The sequence below is a fragment of the Anthonomus grandis genome, chromosome 22 (assembly GCF_022605725.1).
Source record: "Anthonomus grandis grandis chromosome 22, icAntGran1.3, whole genome shotgun sequence".
Classification (NCBI taxonomy): domain Eukaryota; kingdom Metazoa; phylum Arthropoda; class Insecta; order Coleoptera; family Curculionidae; genus Anthonomus; species Anthonomus grandis.
In genome coordinates, this window is record NC_065567.1 from 13,045,626 (window position 1) to 13,067,699 (window position 22,074).

A 22,074-nucleotide genomic window follows, 5' to 3' on the forward strand; every position below is an offset into this window, starting at 1 on the left:
CCTAGGACTTTTGAGACTAAAAGTTTGTGTAAATGCAATCATTTGTAAGATATTTGCCATTTTGCAACCAAAAGGGGTGCAACCACGATTTATCAACTCCAATTTCTGTTTTACATATTTTAAAACAATCTTATTAGCAGTTCTTTTTACTAGTACTTACCAATGTTTAAAAATTCTAGTACATGTACTTTTGACAATATAAATATTATTAGACATAATAATTGAATATTTTTTGAGGTTACCGCCATACTTTGACAAAACATATACATTTCTTATATATCTGTCTAGAACATTACAGTATTAAATTTTGGGATATTTGATAATATTTAAAATACTATTTTATGATAAAATGTATTTCCTTGTTCTTTAATACTGTCACGTTTTTTTTCAATTCTTAAATAATTACAAATGTAAGCTTATATCTACTATTTGGTAAAAATATATTCTTAATTTATAATATTGTCATTTAAGCTTCTTAATTATTTTAAGAATACAACATTTAAAATCGAACCGTCAAAATATCTATATTATATATACCAAAAATGGTTGTTTTACGTTAAAACATATTATTTTTATTATATATTATTGTCAGTGGTTACTATTCTGAATTCTGTTAATAAAAGTTACATCCTATTCCAGGATTTATTTTCTTATATATTTTTAAATTTTTTTATTATCTATATATTATTGTCGGTTATAATACTGTTTAGGTATCATATTAATAAGTTTGATTAGGAAAAGTAGTAAGAATTAAATTAGCGTACATACAAGTATAATAAAGGCGTGTCAAACAACAAGAATTTTATAAAATAAGAAATCAGATCAATTGTATTAAAAAATAACAGAAAACTCGAAATGTATTTAAAGTTAATGGTGTAAAATAATAAACCTATTAAACGTACTAATCTGTTTCTTATCTCCTTTACCTACAATATATTTAAAAAGTTGAATGCAAATATTTAACATCGTAGAAGACAATAAAATCGTCTTAAAATATCTTTTTGTAAAATCCTTTTTTGAAAATTTCAGGTTTTTTAATTGATTTTTTTGATATAGCTGCATTAAAACTACCTTCCTGTAATACGTGATAATGTTGAATGTTGGATTTACTTTAGTTAGGTGATATTTGAAAGATATGCAAAAATACTTCGGATAGATATATGTACATAGGGCGAGTAAGATATGTGATCTACACCTATAATATATTTTACGAGTAGGTTTTTTCTTATGATTGAATTTTTAATAACAGAGATAGTTTAAAAAAAGATTTTTTTTAAATGAAAGTATAATTTAAATAAATTAAAATAATAATGTTTCATTTATTTCATCTAATAAATAAATATTGGAGTTTTGATATTTACAAAAAATTGACTTGGATATATAGATATCTTTAATTTGACCTCTTTATTTTCGAAATAAATGCAGTCATAAGAGTAAAACCTAAAGATCAGCCTCACAAAGGATCCAGTTAAAAACTTACATTAACAACTACATTTTTGTAGAAATATTCATTTAGAGTATATAATAAGTAAATGCATTCAAGCAAAGTAAGTTCTAGAGCCTACTCGTACATTTTCCTTGAACTAGGTGTACAAAATAGTGCACCGACCATTAAAAATATATATTTTCTTCAGACAGTCTATCATATCATCGAGGCATACGTTTCAAAAAAATACAGTTTCATTTCATAAATAATATCATATTATTCTTAATGATATTTTGTACTGGCAAGTAAAAATGTATGTTAGGCTGAAATATCCAAAAAATACACCTATTTTATGGTTATATACAACCCTACGCAATCTGCACTACCGTAGTACAAAAATACACTTTAAACAGAATTGAATTAAATACAAACATTCAATTTAAATAGCTATTTTTGATATTAAAATAGCATCATTTGATATGTCGGCATTGTGATAATGTCAAATGTAGAATTAGGTAGGGCTATATATTCATAAAATGGAACCATTTGATAAACGCAATGTCCAGCCTTTTAACAATTGTTTTTATCAGATTTCCATGTACATTACACTAAAATATACAAAATCTCTGTGATTGACTTTAGCACTTATCTAAGAACACCAAACTGACAAACGCGTAATGTTTTACTTTTTTTGGAAAATGCGAGTTTACTGATGTATACTCTAGTAGAGAAGGATGTTTCTTTTTTAAATTGGCGATAAACATTTTTTCACAAGGACCACTGTTGGTAATTTCTGTTGAAATGGCGATCCTTAAGTTTATCACAATTAATTCCTCTACAGGATGTAGTCAGAGTACCCATCCTGAAAAAAATAATGCTTTTAAAATCACAAAAAAAATACAATTTTGCAACACTAACAAGTATGTACTTTATATTTATAAATAAATAAAAGAATAAGTTTAAAAAGATGTAGTCAAAAAACATTATTAAGATTAACTCCTTAAATAAAACTATTTTTAATACACATCGCAGGTTTATGAAAATTAAAAGTATTTTTCTTTCAAGTATTTTTTGAGTCGAGAAATTTTTAACGAGAAATAAATTCACCAGAACCAATTTAAAACAGATTCACAAAATATAGACACATCAAAATGGTCCAAGATACAAGAAAAAACCATTTAATTTTTAGCCGAGAATCCGTTTTATTTTTAGACGCAAACATTTGTTTCCAAGATAAATTATGTTTATTATTTGTTGTATATTCCTTTGAACATACCTTATCCCATTCGTCATATTATTATGTTATTCCTATTGAAATTAAATTCCTCGCGGCGTATTTGGTAAACTGACCAATGTATTTAGTATAATTTTTGCTGCCAGTATAATGAATTTTTTTTTAATTGTGTGGGCAATATAGCAATATGCAAAGGCAACACCTTAATCTTGACACACGTACAATTATAAGCTATTGGTATAATACAGGGTGGAATGAAGATTCGCGACGTCACAGAAGATTGAGAGAAAGACAGACTGGTCCAACAAGACCAGCAAAACCTATACATGATAGGTTTGTTCGCCTTCGTGGATTATGAAATCTCAATATTGCTGCCAACTGGCTAAAAACTGAGCTTCTAAATATTCACGTTGTTAGTGTCACTGCTTAAACCATAAGGAATGCATTACATGAGAACAATCTTTACGCCAGACGTCAGACGACATTAGAACTCCAGTATTATATCGTGGAAATCGCGCAAGAAGATTAGAATGGGTTGAAGAATTGGTTCTAATCCACTTCAGGTGCCTCCGATTTTTAACAGTTTTGAATATGAAATACTAAGCTAAACTTTTTTGGACTATTTTGAGTAAAAAAAAATGGAGAAAAAAATAATTTTATCAAAGGACTAAAACTCAAAGGACTAAAACTCAGGTAACTAAAATTGTTTCTGTCATCCACACACAAAAAAAATTTTTTTTTTCTTTTTTTTTTGTTCTTAGTTCTTGTTGACATAACAATTATCCTAGTTTTGTAATTATGTGATTTTAATGTTTGTATAGACCCTGCTTAGTCCCTTCTCATGCATCTTAATATGCCCTTTTATTTATTGTTGACATTTTAACTTTTGACCTTGCTAGTAGCCCGATAGCTGTTATATGTTGTGACGAAAACCCTCATTGTATATCCCTGAAGATGGACATCTTATATGTCCGAAACATGTAGGATAGATGATTTTTAAATAAATTTAGTGGAGGATGACAGAAACAATTTTAGTTACCCTTTAACTTATTAACTCCACTGCAAGTATGGACTACTTCTTCAACTTTAAATAATTTTATATTTAAGAAAATAATAAAAGAACAAAAAATCATGACAATGGGTACCTACAATTGATCTGTTCCAGGTAGTTGAATGAAAAAATTTTTACTGCATAAAAGACAACATAATTTTCTTGGATTTTTCTTCAACTGCCTGGAACAAAAAATTAATTGGTCTATTCCATGCAGTTGTTAAAAAAAAAATTCTTTAGATTTGTCTGCAACTGCCTGGAAAAAAACATGACTTTTTCTATTCTGGGCAATTGAGGATGAAAGAAGCTCAACTACCTGAGAAAAACTATATATTTTTCGGATGATTCTGTAACTGCCTGCAATAAGAAACAAATATTTGATCTGTTCCAAGCAGTTGTTTTTATCAGTTTTTAGGCAATTAAAGTAATTTTTGAATTTCTTTCAAGCATTTGAAGATATTTTACATTTGTCTGAATATTTGAATGAATGAATTTTTTTTTAAATTTTTTCCAAGAAGTTAAAGTACATTTTTAGGCAAATAAATTTGTTTTAAGTAACAAATTTATTCCTTATTTCAGGGAGTTTTTAATTCCTTAGTTCAGAGAGAGACAATGAATTTTTTGTTTTTTTTTCGGATACTTCAAGTAATTTTTTTCTGAAATATTCTCAACAGTTCTTTCTATGTAAATGGAGGAAAATTTTTTAAATCACTATCAAGGAAATACCATGTATATGATAATAAAAGCCTACAATAATTTACCATACCATATAAAATCTGTTAAAAAATTCTAATACTTTCTTAAATTCTTAAAGTGTAATAAAGAATGTATTTGTCGAAAATCCCATAACCAGTACTTTGAATTAGAGCTAGCTATACTTGGGTTACCGAACAGATGGAGTGGTCACGTGATCGTTCTGCGCCGGAGGTGTGGCCTAGAGCCTCGATAGGGTTCATGACTTGGGGTTTTATTTAATTTTATTGGTCGAGCGGCTTCAGATCGTTTTGGTTGAATTTTCTGCTATTCGAATATTTGAATCTTCGCAATATTGAAAAGTTGAGATTGTGTTTATTTTTTTGTTAATTTGTTAATTTGCTATTGATTACCTATCCCTTTTCGGTACACCCCAATATATTAACATAACTTTGCATAACAAAATACTTAAAAGGGATTATTATATCATTACCTGGCACAACCTCAAAATCGGTTTGGACCCATTTTACAGGCGACCGTATTATATTTTAAAAAAAGCTGCTTACAAAGCAAAGCTGTACGGTAAAATAATTTAAAATAAGTAGGCATAATTCTCCTCGTCTAAATCTGCCAAGGTTGCATCGATGGGCGGGCCTATATTTCGCGCGCATCATTTACTCCATCTGTTCGGTAATCCGACTATAGGCCAGCCGTGATTACGTGTGTAACATAAATAAATAATTTTTTTATGTGAATTGACATATTACGTGTTTGCTTTTAAGTTGTAATTATATGACTTTGACTTTTATCGATGTAAGCCTAATTTTATTCTATTTCTCTTGTTCATAATTTAGGTTTACTATAGTTTTTTTTGAAGCACGCAATTTTTTATGAAATTTGTGTGTAAAAAAAATAAATAATTAAATCATTAACTCTTCGTCGCGGCAGTTAAAAAGTTTTTTTGTTGTTCAGGCAGTTTTGTTGCGTTTTTTTTTAAATATTTTTTGAATATGAAAAATGTTTAGCTGCTAGACAGTAATTTTTTTTTGTGGTTTTTAAGTTTTTTCAGGCAGTAAAACTTTTTTGTGTTTTTTTTTTAAATTTTAGATTGGGTTGGGTTGGGTTGAGATAGGTTATGTTGCATTGAGATGTCCAAGCCCTCTACATAGTTTTTATACCTAGTGGGATATCGTACGACTAGAATCTCAAAATGTGAAAAAATATGGAGACTACGTATGCACCTCTGCATAAAGTTTCAATTTTTCAGCGCTGTATATTGGGCTTGTGTACAGATAGTGAAACCCGTTCGCCATTATCATGCGACTACAGTGCTGTTATTTTGGCAGATAGATTTAGATATTTTCCGTCGTTTCTCTTCTTATATACGATTCACTTTTTAGATGTCTTTGCTTCTTATTACTTACTTGGGCTTCGTAACAGTTAGTTATAATAACATTCACAATTTGGCAACTGCGAAAACATCTGACAAAAGTTTGACAATGTAACTATTAATAGCAAGGGGTTTCAACCATAGAGAAAGTAAAATAAGCCTATTTTATTTTCGCTAGGCTTTCAACCATTAACTAGATTAAATTAGACCCATATTGTAGCATATTTAAAAAAAAAGCGTATTTTTTAGCATCTTTTATGAACATTTTTTTTTCTCCTAATGTATTTTCTTCAAAGAACTCATTTTACTTAAATTTAAAAATATTTCAAAGTCGGAAATACTTAAAGTCGACAAGAATTTGCAAGAAGGTGCATGGGCATTCTTTTTACCGATCTAGAAGTTCACAGGTACCAAGATTGTTTGGACTGGCTCGGCGTTTTGATATGTTTTCGGAATAATGTGGTTTTCATTAAAGAGGTTTTAACAACAAACGAATACTGGGATAATTTTTTTAACACTCGCAGGGTTTTGTACTTATGGCAAATTTTGCACGCATTTTCAAAAACCGCTTGAAAGAGTTTTTGGAGCAGCACAATAATCAGGTATTGTCATGGTCTGCGCAATCCACTGACTTAAATCCGATTGTTTTTGGGATAGGTTAAAAAGGCGTGTTTTAAATTAAGGTATAGTGTTTAAGACAAGGGAACAGTTGTTAAAATGTATACAAGAACAATAGCTATCAATTGAGCAAAATGACATAGGCAATTTAATTAAGGGCATGCGAAATAAATGCCGAACTATTATTAATAACATGGATGGCTTTACACTCTATTAGCAGGCACTTTATTTTTATTACTTCTTTAAATTATCGTACATTAATTATCCCATTATATACTATGCTGAATTTTGTGTTTTTGATAAACTAATATTCAGAATTATTTCGAAAATTAATTCATATTTGTATAATTTCAATATTGTCCAAATAAACTACCAAAGTGTTATTTAATTGTCTTTTAAAACCTTTGTCCCCTACACCATTTTAATGTCTGTATATAATAGATGCAATACTGATAAAATCACATATTGAGTAGTTTAATAAGAAATATTTATTTAATGGAAAGGGAATAATTAAAATAAACTTGGAGTTAAAAACATCAGTATTATATACATTTTATTTTTTATAAATTACAAAAATAGAAATAGAAAAGATAAACACAAAAATATTTGTTAAAGTTTTCTTATGAGTTCAGAAATTAAAACCCAATTATAATTTAGTTATTCATACTCCATGATGATTTCGTTTAAAAATCTTGAAAATATCTTGATCCAGTCTAACTCTAGTCCTAAATGCTCCACAATCATTATAGAAGGCATCTAATACACACATTTACTTATTGCTACTCAAAAACCTTTAAGGTCACCAAAGATCCTCTGGTACACGAATATTGATCACTTTGGACGCTCTTCTAGGTTATATGTAATCAGGGCCAATCCAATCGTTTAAATGGATAACCCCGTAAAGAAATATCCTGGAAAACGCTTTTTCCTACTACTCTCATAACAAACTTCACTTCAAAACCTTAAAGAAATTATAGAATAGAACCTTAAAAGAATGAATCATCATATAGAAAATACAGATGTCATACTAATCCAGAAATTATTCCGAACGAGCAAAAAGGAGAGCGATGTAAATAATTGTGGCGATGTAATAGTAGAGAGAAAACAAAGGCAAAGTAGGCCTACTGACAATTTGTTAAAAATGAACCGGATGTTTAGTCATTAATAAGAGAGGTGGATCATGGCCTATAACGAATTTGCATTTTTTCTATTGAGAATTTCCGATAAGTAAATGCATTTATACAAGTACCAGTTTTATACCAACACCAGCATTCAATTTTTTAATGTCTAAATACATTATCAAATTAACATTTAATTATTGTTTTAAAATTTTGTCCCCTAGGCCATGTCAGTATTTTTTAGAGCAAAATTTGATTTAAATTACATTAAAATCACACCTGTGATATAACAGGCATGCCTCATCAACCGCGATTTTATCTGGAAATCACATAGTAGCCTAATCACTGAACGATTCTGAATAAATTCATCAAAACTGTAACCGCTTAAAATTTTTTTAAATGGATGTAAGACGATGAAGATAATCAGATACCGTGAAGGCATTCACATATAGTCTTGTTTATATAATATTAGGTGAGTAAGATATCATTTCAGCAACTTCTTCTAAGATTATATAATTAAATCCTAGTAGATAGTCATTATGAAAAAAATTTTTTACGTTATACTTTTACTACGTTTACGTTATACTTTAACTATTTCGATAAAGGAACAAATTCCTAGAAGAAGACGTCTTATCATAATAGATTTTTATTCGTATTTTTACATAATGTTAGAGCATACTAAAATATTTGAACGAAAATTCCACATAATATACTTATGTCATAAGTACCCAATTTTTCCGATAAATTTATTAAAAAATATTATGATCAATTCTTATTTCATACAGTCCTATAACTTTTTAGAAAAATATAAAACTCGAATGCTGACAAATCCTGAGAAGACTGCCTAAGAACCTGTCACCCTTTATCACTTTAGTGTGGCATTAACTACTGTCTGGAAGCAGAGAAAATCTTTGAAACTAATCGGATATGATTCGATATAATATCTTGTTGCAGAAGTTCTTATATATTTTCAGAAGATTATCAATTTTCCATACTTTACCTAAGATCCAGATCGAGAATTTCTTACAACATATGATTAAAAAACAGTTGGTTGTATTTAGTATAAAATTCTTATTTTAAAATAAAGAAACCTAAACGCAAAATATTTTATTATATCTGAGCAATCTTAATACCTAACCAACAAATCTAGGGTATGATTTAAAACTTTCTTAGCATCACCCTGGACGGGAACTTATGAGTTAGTCATGTTTCGCAAATCAGCTGTTGGCTTTAACTTCTGCATCCAAGACTTCATATGAGAAGTTACTAGTTGCATATTGTATCCACTGTTGATATTTACTCACAAAATACTTCTGTTTATAGATTTTTTCTACGGCCCATTCATCTTTTTAATACAGTCTTCGGTATTCAATTCCACACTATCTAGAATTTACAGGTTTAGGGCCTATTTATTATTTCGGCATTTTGCTACAAAGTGACCTTTGCCTCATGTTATATCAGTATGCTCCACCACCCTCTCATGAATAATTTAGTTTTGGTTAGGTTAAGAGGTTTTGCGGGTAGTTCGAGGCCGATTTTCAGGTGTTGTTCCCTACCTAATACGGTTTTTTTGCTTGGTTGATGATGAAAAGCTGTCTAACCCTACCTAACTTATGACTCATGCTGACCAGCAAAACAGCAACTCCGTAGAAGGGTTCCTATCGAGAAGATCTGAAAAGGATAATCTGTATTTCCTAGCCTTTATTGGACAGATTTATTTTTGCTTTTTTTTGTGGTTACTTAATTGATCTAAAGTTAAAAATGTAGTTCATTCGTGTAATGAATTTTTGGAAATGAGGTAAATAAAAAACTTCAAGTACCTCGATAGTTATATTTTAATTAAATTCATATGATTTTAAGTACCCGACCCTATCTTAACGATCCATATAGGATCAAACAGCGAGGTCTATCCAAAGAGATATGAACTACCCCATCATATCTCTAAACCAAAGTGCCACTGATTCTCAGAAAATACCAAATAAGCTATGAGCCGCCGGAACGATGCTTTTAAAAAATATAAAGTAACAAAATTGTAATGCAACTTTCAGGCATGTAAGACGTTACGAAATTTAACCTTAAAATCTGTAAGAAAAGATGAATGTATCTGAGATGTGTCAAAGCAATTATTATTATGAATAATTTTGCAAAAATCTAGTATTCAAAAACTTACAATAAGCTATCAATCTATTATTGTGGTTTTTATCGTAGAAGATCATGTATGACTATCCTTCCAAAATGAGACTTATCAAAACCAATTTTACCAAAATGGTTATAGTGTGTGAAGTGCGGTGGTATCATATATGGAAGATGTATTAGAGAGCTTCCAAATATTGAGAAGCGATATTATTTAACATGAAACCTGCGAAGCGAAATTATTTGTTGTGCCAGGTAGAAACAACGATGTTTCGTTGTCTAGTAACCATTCCAGAAGAACCATTACTGGTGGTCTTTCATATTTGATGGTTTATTTAGCGCATGATAAGATTAAGCCATATCAAACCAGTTAGAATAAAGCGGAACTTACATCCCAAAATTACAATCCACAAAACCCATGCAGAAGAGACAATATGATGCCACGCCCAGCAGAAGAATCGCCTTTCGTATATTAGCGATCATCATTTCTTTTAGAAAATATATTAAATATTTCATTTGAACCAGGAAAATTTCCCAAACTACTAAAAATCGCCAAAGTCATCCCAATTAAAAAAAAGTCACAATTTCAATCCAAATAGTAACGCGATATTCATTAGAAAACACAAAAACTATTTTAAGAATAACGTTTATTTGAACAAATGAATTCAGACTCGTTCTAAATCGGACCTCAGCATTCGATCACATATCAGCACCACGTTTGAAAAATCACCAATGTTCCAGGTAATTCAACAATATAACTCCAACATTAAAAACTGATTTTTTTTTTATACAAGGAAAAAATTAAATCAATTTTAACTAGAAATATACTAGAATGTATAAATACTAAATACTCACATAATGACTATTTCCTGATCCTTTTTAATTCGCACAATAATTTTGCAGCACAATTGTAAGTCGTGTTACTCTCAGTTTTGCGATTCTTTCTTTATTCTAGTTTAGTCATAGATCAGTTTTATTGTACTTCAATGTGTTTTGTCGTATTTTATCATATTTTTTTGTTTAATTATAAACGAATCAGTTGAAACAAATTTTTGGTAATGACTTTATATGTAATGTCTGACTTGTCGATTAATTTCTTTAGAATTTTAACTTCTTTTACTAAGTATTTTATAAATAGGTATCTTACGGTTTTGAGAACTAAATGAAATAACAAAAATATTTGTGACCTTTGATTAGGTTAATTACATTGTACTAAAAAAAGTAACTGCTAAATTAAGGTTTTCCTAAAAACTGGGGAACCAGATTCACCGAATCTGTTTAAAGATTCTTAAAATATGTAGCGTTTAGGGAGGACGGGATTTTCCTGAATATAGTATTGTCTCGATTTAATTAAGTTCCTTAAAAGGCCCGCATAAATATCAGTTAATCATATTCATACACAAGTTTACGACAAATGTTTTTTCATTTAGAAAAAGTGTTTTTATTATAATTTTTAGTAAATCCTTTATTAAATGTTTTAAAAAGTGTTTAGTTAAAAGACGATGATGGAAATGTACCTTTTTTGGTTTTATTTAAATGTTTTGGGTTTGGCAACTGAAAGTCTAGATTTTTTTATTTTCGTTTATTCGGGATAAATTGAATTTACGGGCTAGGTCTAAGTCTCCAATATTTTTCTTTTTTAAAACGTGTTTTAAACACTTTAATTAATTTATTTACTTACAAAACACGCAATTAGCTGCTGGTTTTTATGTAATATTAATTTTATGTAAGTAGTAATTCATTTTTCCATTGTTTATTTTAGTCTAAATATTTTCATTTCTTTCTTAATCGCCCGAGCCTCATCAGGCTCTAAGGCTTAAGCGACACCTTGTTAAGTGTTTAATGCCATTAAGATTCACTGAAATGTTAATAAAAAATTACACTACTCTATATTTACCCCCTAACCACTATTGACGGGGTCAAATTGACCCAGAGACGCCTTTAAACTGAAATTTCCCCCTCCAATTTTGTAACTTGGGGGCAAGGCTTCACGACTTTGTCTAGCGCGCGTGTTTACTTTTAGTAGCACATTAACTACGTAGGAATGCAGCTTCGTTGCGGCCGAATTTACGAAAATTGGTCAAAGTGACCCAGCGGTAGTTGTTGCGTTATAAATATTTTCAATTTAGCACTTTATGAAATAATTATTTTGGTAAGTTTTTTTGCATAAAAATTGTTTCGAACAAGTGTTTATTGTAATTTTTGTATCTAGTTATCCATAAAAATGGATTCCAAATTATACACGGATGTGGAGCTTTTAGACATTATAGAAAATGACGATTTTTGGCAGGACCTCGAAAACGTGGATGAAACTAATGAGTTCACGGATGATGAAAATGGCGCCAATGTGCCCTTGGAAATTGCTAAGAATGAACAGGAAGGAAAAATTTTGGAGGATGGAGATAAAAGCGATGATTCTGAAGAGGACTGCGAGCTATTTAGTGAACATGATTCTCTGAGTGAGGCTTCTGGGGTTTCTGGCAATGATGATTCTGAGGAAGATCAACCTCTAATTAATTTTACGTCTTGGGTTGGAAAGGATGGAACAAGATGGTCAAAAGGAGTAGCAACACGTGGAAGAGCAGCAGCTCATAACATTATTTACACTAAACCAGGTTTGAAGGGCTTTGCATTGTCCAATCCACCCAAGTCACCTGAGTCAGCATGGAACTTACTTATAAATGATAAGATCCTAATTGGACTGTGTCAGGCCAAATATAAAAGTTTCCAAAGACGTAGGGCTGCCCGAAGAAAATTTCAGCCAACGTTTATTGCCAAAACAAGTAAAGATGAGCTAAAAGCATTTTTTGGTTTGTTATATCTTCAAGGCTTATTCAAGTCTGGTCATGAGGATCTAAGGTCAATGTGGTGTACTGATGGAACAGGAAGAGATATTTTTAGAGCTACAATGAGCCTTGCAAGATTTTCTTTTTTGCTTTGTTGTTTACGCTTTGATGATTTGCAAACCAGGAAGGAAAGGATCAAATTGGACAAACTGGCGCCGATTTCAGAAGTTTTTAATACATTTGTGGATAACGCACGGGAAATGTATAACCCTGGTGATAATGTTACCCTGGATGAGATGTTGGTACCCTTTAGGGGCTACCCCTATGTACGTATGTACATCCCTAGTAAACCAGCTAAGTATGGCTTGAAAGTACAAATTCTGGCGGATTCAAAGACCCACTATATATGTTGAACGCCGAAGTATATACAGGTGCCCAAATTGGAGATCGGGCCCCTAAAGAAAAACGTTTTTCGAATCCTTCCTTGTGCTTCGTTTGACAAAGCACATAATGGGTACCAACCGCAATTTAACCGCTGACAACTGGTACTCTTCAATTGAGATAGTAAATGAGCTGCTGAATAATAAGCTTACTTATGTAGGCAAACTAAAAAAAATAAACGTCAAATACCACCAGAATTTCAACCCAGCCGTAAGCGACAACCTAAAAGTTCACTGTTTGGTTTTTCTCCCGCGATTACCATGGTATCATTTGTTCCAAAAACTAATAAAGCAGTTATATTAGTATCAAGTATGCACCACGATAATAAGATAAATGAAATTTCATTGAAACCAGATATAATCGAGTACTACAATGGGACTAAAGCAGGGGTTGATGCTCTTGACGAAAAATGCGCAAATTATTCTACTTCGCGCAGAACAAGACGTTGGCCAATGGCATTATTTCATGCAATATTGAATATTGCTGGAATTAATAGTTATGTTTTATATAACTGTGCATCTAATGAAACAAAAATTACGCGCTATGATTTTCTAAAGCGGCTAGGGGTATCGTTATGCAAGCCGTTCGTCATAAAAAGACTAGGAAATACAAAGGTACCTCGAAAGGTTCGAGAAATGGGCTCCAATATATTTCACACTGAGATTCCAGAACTTCCTGTGCCACTCAGTGATAGAACAACGTCCAAGCAAAAAAGATGTACCATATGCCCATGGTCAAAGGACCGAAAAACAAATACTGTTTGCAATAATTGTAAAAAGCCTATTTGTCAACAATGTGCAGTAAAAGTTTGTCCTAACTGCACTAAGTAAGTTTTTTTTTGTTAAAATGTTTTTGTTTTTATGTTAGAAAATACGTTGTAAGTTTCGTTACCTTTTATTGAATAAATAATACAGTGGGTCATACTGACCCATCAATAGTTGTTGCGATTTTTTTTTTGGAATAGTTGTTAAGGGTTACTATTTAACTATGATGTTCTTTGAAAACCAAAGGACTTTTGTAAAAAGATATAACAATAAATAAAGATATAGACTTACACGAAAAGCAGTGGTTTCAAAAAGACTAGGTGCGTGCGAACGCATACGCCCACCACCGTGCGTCCTTGCATATGGCATATGTTCAGAAACAAATCTAGCCACCTGTCCCTCAGGACTCACTCGAGCTACCGGTGCTAATAGGTCAGGAAATGCGATGACTCCATCGGATGATCCATGATTCCTTTCTTCTTGTAGTCCCGTCTCTTGATGAATATCAGGCATATCTGACGAATACATAATTTCTTGAGGCTCACTAACATCGTAAGAGAAATGATCAGCAGTGTATCGACTGAAAAAATAAAAGTATATTAAAACTTAAAAATAATCAAAAAGAAAAATAATTAAGGAAAAACCTAATTATCGAAAAATGAACTTGGATTGGCGTGGTGAAATGACTAAATCTAATATAGCAAAATCAAAGTAGGAATCATAAATATTACGTTAAGATCATATAAAGTAAATGCAAATGAAAAGTTTTTTTTTTAATTTTATTTCCAATATTGATACAACTGGTCGGTATGTTAAGGATGTGCAGCAACCCAATTTCTATAAAGAAAAATCTCAATATAACTGTTTACCAATAAGGTTTATAAGTTTACCATAAATTTTTTTAAAGTATATAGTCTAGGATTATGCTAGATAATATATGAAATTAAACATGTATTTAGTAGTTTTAACAGTGAAACATTAGACAGTTTTCGAAACCATTAAAAAGTATGACCGGTAACCACTAATTGACATATATGACATTTGAAGTGTCATTTATCGTATATCCCTTCTGGCGCCCTGCGCTATCTTACGGTCGATAGACACAGCCATAAACATAGCGAAGCAGATGCGCATTAATGTTGTTTACATTATTGTCAAATAATATTAATTAGTAATTTAAGTTTATTTAATCTCCTTTTATCTAAAACAGTAAAAAGAAATTTGTTTTTTTTTTAATTTCCTTAACAATGACCACGACCAACCCAAATCTAAATTCCAGTGTCTTGACAAAATTCAAGAGAAGTATGGTCAGATTTAATGATGAAGATGACCAAATACTTCTAATGAACATCCTAGCAAATCTTCCCTATGTTGATCTAGCAAAATAGAACATCATACACAATAATTTCTGTCTGATTCTAGAGCTGCCAAATCCAAATTAAATAAAAATGAGGTTAGAAAAGTTAAGGAGTAATAATCATAAAGAAAACAATGAAAACGAATTTCTTAGAAATAAAGCTTTTTGCTATCGTTAGGTAAGCGATAAAGGTGTCACCTAGTTTGAAAACACTTTTTGGAGAGCTGTCAAACAGCGGCTAAGATAACATTTACGTCTATGTTAAGCGTCGAAACATATAGATCTTCGAAAACTGTCTATTGAGTAATGTGCCTTACTCCCCCTGGTAACAATCGATCTCTAATGGAAATAATGCAACCAACTATAATTACTTTCAGTGTGCTGCAGTACTACGCTGCATATTAATACTTTATGTGTTGTATAAAACTTTCATTATGTCTCCAATTTTACCATATTATTTAAATTATTCTGTAAAATAACACAATGACCGTTAGAAACAAATTTTATATAACTCTTTAAATCATCCGCGAACAGAAATACTTTGAATGACTAATTTTCAAACGTAGAGCGATAGTGAATCAAGATGTATTAAAAATTTTAGTTTCCTGTAGAAGTTTTCTATCAAAACTAAAAGGTAAAAACGTTACAAACAAATGTAGTTAAGCCAACTGTCACCCTACTCAGACATAGAGTATTTTTTGTATTATGGTAAGTGTTGTTGAGCTTTGATTTTGTTGCAGTTTCAAAAACTTTAAAAATATAAGTAGAAAGATTTACTAGATTATATTTTATAATTAAGAAACACAGCCCCTTTTTGGAATGTAATCAGGCAATCCATTAGACCCGACATATCTGTTGCCGATTAAGTTGTTCTGATGCCTGCCTTAATTTATTGTACAAGAAACGGCTTACTACAAAAGCAAATTTTTGCATAAATCCTTTTGCACAAAAAAATGGACATATATGTTGACATCCCTTTTGCCAGATACCGACATACTATTGTAACATTTTTTGGCACGTATAGCCTTAATATTTTTGGCTGCGAACTTTTACAAATTCTACTTTGTTCTATTTGAGGCGTATTTATTCCAAAGAATTTTGTTTTTCATCAAACTTATTCAGAAATGATTTTAACCTATTATTCTGATTAGTTTACTAGTTCTGTTTAATAAACCAAGTTGAGAAGATGGTTTTATGTTGAGAATTAGAACTTTTCCCGATTTTTCTACAAAAATCAGTCTTATCCTAGAACATAAAAAAGTTAAATTACCCTTATCCGGTAGCAAACATTATAAGGAATCATACCGAATTTCACATTGAATAGTAAAATCTAGCCTTATTCTAGACTAAAGTGCTCCATTTATCGTGGCTTATCTACTAAATGTAATTTTGGTAAATATGGTAGGCGTTTCCACTTATTAAGGTGATATTATTGAGTTCCTTCATTGTAATTTTAGGATGTTTTGGGGAAAAAAGTATTGCTGGTGGTCAGAGAAGAACAGTATGTACGGTACAATTGGAAAAATATATTTTCGATGCTGTAGATGATACTCGTATAATACAGTTCGCGAACTGGTTATTAGATTAGCATCGAACTAATCCAAACTTCATTAGCATTATTCTTTTTACCGATGAAGCAGGGTTTACCAAAAATGATATTGTGAATTTACATAACTCTCATGTATTGGCTAATACGAGTACTATGGCTCTGAATATGGCTGCGTGAGGCAAAGCTAATTTTATTTTAAATCATGTGCGTGCGAGAGAGATAAAGAATAGAAAATTTTAGGTGTGTGATGGGAAGCATGATACTATTACTGAAAAGATAAACTCACTTGGCGATGCAATTTCGTATGACTTTGCGCATGACGTCACTCGATGGCAAAAATTCTGTTTGTCGGTTGGAAAAGCAGTATTTTTTTTACATTTTTTTTATTTGACATTTATTAAGTATTAAGTATTATTATATTTTGGTATATAAAATATCCTATGTTTATATTTTATGATGAGATTTAGAACTTTTTTCCGATTTTTCTACAAAAATCAGTCTTATCCTAGAACATAAAAAAGTTAAATTACCCTTATCCGGTAGCAAACATTATAAAAAAAGCATACCTAATTTCACATTGAATATTTGCCTTATTCTAGACTAAAGTGCCCCATTTACCGTCGCTTATCTACTAAATGTAATACTGCGGCCTTTAATATGAAACAAAAACCGTATTAACAAAAAAACATGAGTGGAACGTCGGATGTGCTGAAAACCTAACATGTGTTTAAATAGAATTTTAACCTTTTTGGTCCAGGATTAGCTATGAACGACCAATTATGTATACTTGAACACTCAAACAAATAATTCTTAGATCTATGAAGGCTGATGATTGAACCCTTTAGGGACTAGCTAACCAGGGACTAAAGAATAACTAAATGAGCGTACATTAGGCAGCGGTCTAATAGTGCCAGAAGTAAATTAAACAATTTTTGCTCGAATAATATAAATTTTCTGACATTTTCTGAAACTGATTTTCCACACGCTGTTTTATAATATATGTAAGTAGAAATGGCAATATGTTTCTGAACAACATAATGAATATTCTAAGAAAATAAATATTTTGCGCATAAATTATCCTCTTCGTGCTCAGTTTTAAAATAAGTTCTTAGGGTTATTGCCTATTACAAGCCTACGCAAACTCTCCACACTACCTTCGTAAGTAAGATTTTTATTTTCATACTAGAAGACTGGCTGTGCATAAATATATTTTTATCCAAAGCTAGGTGTATATACAGGGTGTCCCGGAAAATGTGCGAGATTTCTCGGATTCAGGTAGAAAATTACAAAATAATATGAAACTTTCCTATAGGCCCTCCCTACGAAGATACGGCCTCTTCAAGACGCTGCTGGAAATCGGTTTTACTTGAATAACTTTTGAAGTACTTGGTATAATTTAATAAACATTTTACGTGATCAACACTACTAAGAACTTCTTAAAACCGAGTCCTTAAAACAAATTTATCTTATTTATTTTACCAGGGTCGGACTAGGTTGTACATTATAATGCTTCAGTTTTTAGCACCCAGGATAGCATGAACCTTAAACTAAAGAAAAGACACTCTGTTCATTATCGATAAAATGAACCGTATTGGAGTCAAAAAAAATTGAGGAATCACTGTTTTATTTTAATCAAAAAGAACCATGATATATTTTTTTTTCAGCGATGCGACAGTTATTCAAACAACAGAAAAGTTCCATTTTAAGTTGTTTAATCTGAAAAAGTACATGTTTTTAAAAATGCAGTGTGGTTTTTAAAAAGCCACCTTAACGAAATTGCTTAAAAAATGTAAACCTAGGTTTTTCTTGAAACGAAAAAACAACCTAAATAAAAATGTAAACGAAAATGCTTTTGCATCTTTTTATTGGCATTTTTTTGTTTTTATAAACGCACTATTCTTGCAAACGTTTCTATGGTATACAATAAACAAATACCTATCTTTCAAAACTTGCCATCTTTCACGTTAATATGTTATTTCTTTATTACGATAATAATTTATTGATTTTTGGATTTCTTGGTGAAATCAATTTAAATTAAGTCGAAATATGGAATTCACGTTTATTGAGTATGCAGATACGAGATACATCTTATGTATGGTCTTGCCTCTTGCAATGCATTGGAAGCAAAAATTTTGTATAAAGAAACATTTTCTAATCGCACTATTCCAAATCAAAAGACATCTCAACGAATTGACCAACGTCTAAGGGAAACTGGTAGGCGTTTCAACTTAGTTTAGGTAGGAAAAAAGTATTGCTGGTGGTCAGACAAGAACAGTATGTACGGTACAATTGGAAAAATATATTTTCGATGCTGTAGGTGATACTCGTGAAAATTTTCCTCGTAGAATACAGTCCGCGAACTGGTTATTAGTAAAAACTAGTAAAAACTAATTAGTAGTTACTGATCTAAATCAGCAGCGAACTAATCCAAACTTTAGCATTTCATTAGCTTTTTACCGATGAAGCAGGGTTAGGAAAACAAAAGGAATGATATACAGCTTATTGTGACAATTAATTTTTATAAATTTGTGTGCGCTAAGTATACATATGAGTACCCATTGGTTGCTGGTAATAATAGTATTACCAGTAAATGCCAAAAGAAAACGCATGATGCCATTGATGACATACAACCAAAGTTTTATTTATTTCCCCTTTTTCTTAAGTATCTAGAGTCCGTAGTTTTTATATTGTTTATGGGTAGAGGTGTTACTAAAATGATCTTGTAATCCATTGTCGGCAAACTTGTTTGTCCTTTAAAAATCTAAAGAATCGGCAATCCGAAACTACCTTACTTTTTTGTTGTTGTTGCTTGAACAACCCACCACTGTATAGTACACCACGATACAAACATTTTAATTATTATAATTTAATAAACGTTACTACATTTGTCAGTAAAAATAAATACAAAACAAATAAACCATGCAAGATCTACAGTACCTAAAGAAAAACGTTACTAAAGATGAGATGCTTCGTGTCAATGATTCTGAGACAGAATATTCAAAAAATTCATTAATTCCATCCATTGAAAGGGTTAAATATCCGAATAAATATATATTTTACTGAAGGCAGCTGAATTCCTGGATATCTAGGAGATTGTTACAAACTTGCCTTACTACGGCCTTGTCTTGGCCGAATTATTATAATCGTATTATATACGTTTATATTTGTACTTAAAGAACATTCTGTTAAAATTCTAGAAATTAGCAGTAGAATTTTATTAGGTATATACCCTGTATATATCAATTTAACTTGAGACATCGCAATATCTCGAAAACTAAACATGTATCCAGAAAATGTTTCAGGTGAAGTTTAAATGGTTTCCAGGGGGCCATAAAATGACGTCATTGGTTTGACCTTAAGTGGACGTCTTCAATGTCAAATGAAAGTCAACTTCACTTTCTTGCATAGAAATCTCTATTTCTTTAGTAGTATCTGATTTAGCGTTAAAAAATAAGTAACTTTCATTTGACACTTTTTTACATGCGCCCTCTTCCTTTAAAGGTATTAATTCTTGATTCTTTTACAAATTTTTTCCTTGACAATGATATTTGCTCTTGTAGGTAGTATCTGATGATCTATCAAAAGGAGTGAAAGTATCTTATGATAGAATTTTATTATCAACAGAATGGAAAACTTGAAAATAAAACGTACAAAGTTCAAATAAAAGAAATTGAAACAAAAAAAGTCAGAAAATTATTTCAATAAATGTTCAAAGTGTTGACTTTCCACTTTTATACATTTTTCGACTCGCTTTCTAAACGATCCATAAACAGAGTGCAGCATCTGTGGAGTTATCTGCCCGCAAACCTCCGTGATTCGCAGCTTCATATTTTCAGGAGTCGTTGGTAGATCGCGATACACGACGATCTCCTTCAAATAACCCCATAGAAAAAAATCTAAGGGCGTCAAATCGGGTGACCGTGACGGCCAGTGGACTGCTCCACCGCGACCTATCCAACGTCCATTGAGGTCACGATCCAACACTTGGCGCAACGCGTGAATAATGTGCAGGACAACCATCATGCTGGTACCACATATTTAGTCTTACTTCAAAACACATATCTTCCAAAAATACTGGTAGAATCTCCAGCAAAAAATTACGGTATTTTTGGCCTGTAAGGACACCATCAATAAAATAAAGTCCCTATGACTTTATCATTGATGATGCCACACCAGACATTTACAGACCATGGCCGCTGATGTTCTATCGCTCGAAACCACCTGGAATTTTCAACTGCCCAATAACTGATTTTGGGCCCATTCACAAAACAACACTCGATTTTGGAAATCATTCCCGTGAAGCTCTTGATGTAACGACAAGTGATACGGATGAAACTTGTGGCGTTTTAAAATTCTCAGGATACTTGTTTTGGAGATTCCAGAAGCAGAAGAAATTGATCGTGAGCTGACTCCAGGATTATGGCGCAACTGCAGCTAAGACGGCAATTTTATTATTTTGACTGATAATGATTCTCTTTCGTGATCGATTTATCGTTCTCACACTTCCATCTTCTATAAAGTGGTTCACTACACGATAAAATGATGCTCGCGATGGAAGTCGCCGTTGAGGATGTCGCATGGTATACAGTTCAATGCCTCTATTAATATTCCGTTCAGATTCACCATAGATAAGGAGCATTTCAACTTTTTTATTTATTGTTAGACATTCCATAGTCACTTAACAAAATAGTCAAATACTTGATAACTGAACGAATACTGTGAACCAAAATAATCTCTCAATTACTTTATTCATCAGTATTTGTTTACAATCGCCTGAAATACCTGGGATAAACATATGACATCTGTTCACTATAGAAAATTTTTGCATCATAACAACTTGCATTGATCATTGATCAACAATGCCTTGTCACAACAATATTGAAGAATTGCTGAACCAAAGCTATTCCTGTTTCTAATGTCATTGTCAAGGAAAAAATTCGTAAAAGAATCAAGAATTAATATCTTTAAAAGAACAGGTCACATGTAAAAAAGTGTCAGATAAAAGTTACTTATCTTTTAACGCTAAATCAGATACTATTAAAAAAAATAGAGGTTTCAATGCAAAAAAGTGAGGTTGACTTTCATTTGACCTTAAAGTCGTCCACTTAAGGTCAAACGAATGACGTCATTTTATGGTCCCCTGGAAACCATTTAAACTTCACATGAAACATTTTCTGGATACATGTTTAGTTTTCGAGATATTGCGATGTCTCAAGTTAAATGGACCACCCTGTATATAGACCTGATTCGATGTTAAGTTGAAGTTTTTACTTGTTGATTTGAGTAGGTTAAATAATTAATAATAGAAGAAGTAGAGAATAAAAGTCTATTGTTAAGTGTTCAAGTATGCTTATTTATTGAACCCACGGGAACCCACATAGCTTTTTTTTTTTTCCTTGAAACTTTATAACCGGCCCACAATATTTAAGAAAGTATCCATGTTATGATGAAGAACTTTTTTTTATTGAACAAATTAGTAAAGAAAATGAAATTTGATGAAACCACCTACTAGCT

At 31.4% G+C, this 22,074-nt stretch overlaps 1 protein-coding gene across 1 annotated transcript in view; it reads right to left on the minus strand.

Moving 5' to 3' along the window:
* Positions 1-783: 783 nt before the first annotated feature.
* LOC126748940 (uncharacterized) overlaps positions 784-22,074 on the minus strand; it is a 104,742-nt gene continuing 83,451 nt past the window's right edge. Inside the window, exons 6-7 of the mRNA XM_050458492.1 lie at positions 13,946-14,234; positions 784-2,288 (exon numbers count right to left, since the gene is read on the minus strand). Of these exons, the coding sequence (XP_050314449.1) occupies positions 2,262-2,288; positions 13,946-14,234 (316 nt within the window). The 3' untranslated portion in view covers positions 784-2,261. The remainder of the gene's footprint in view (positions 2,289-13,945; positions 14,235-22,074) is intronic.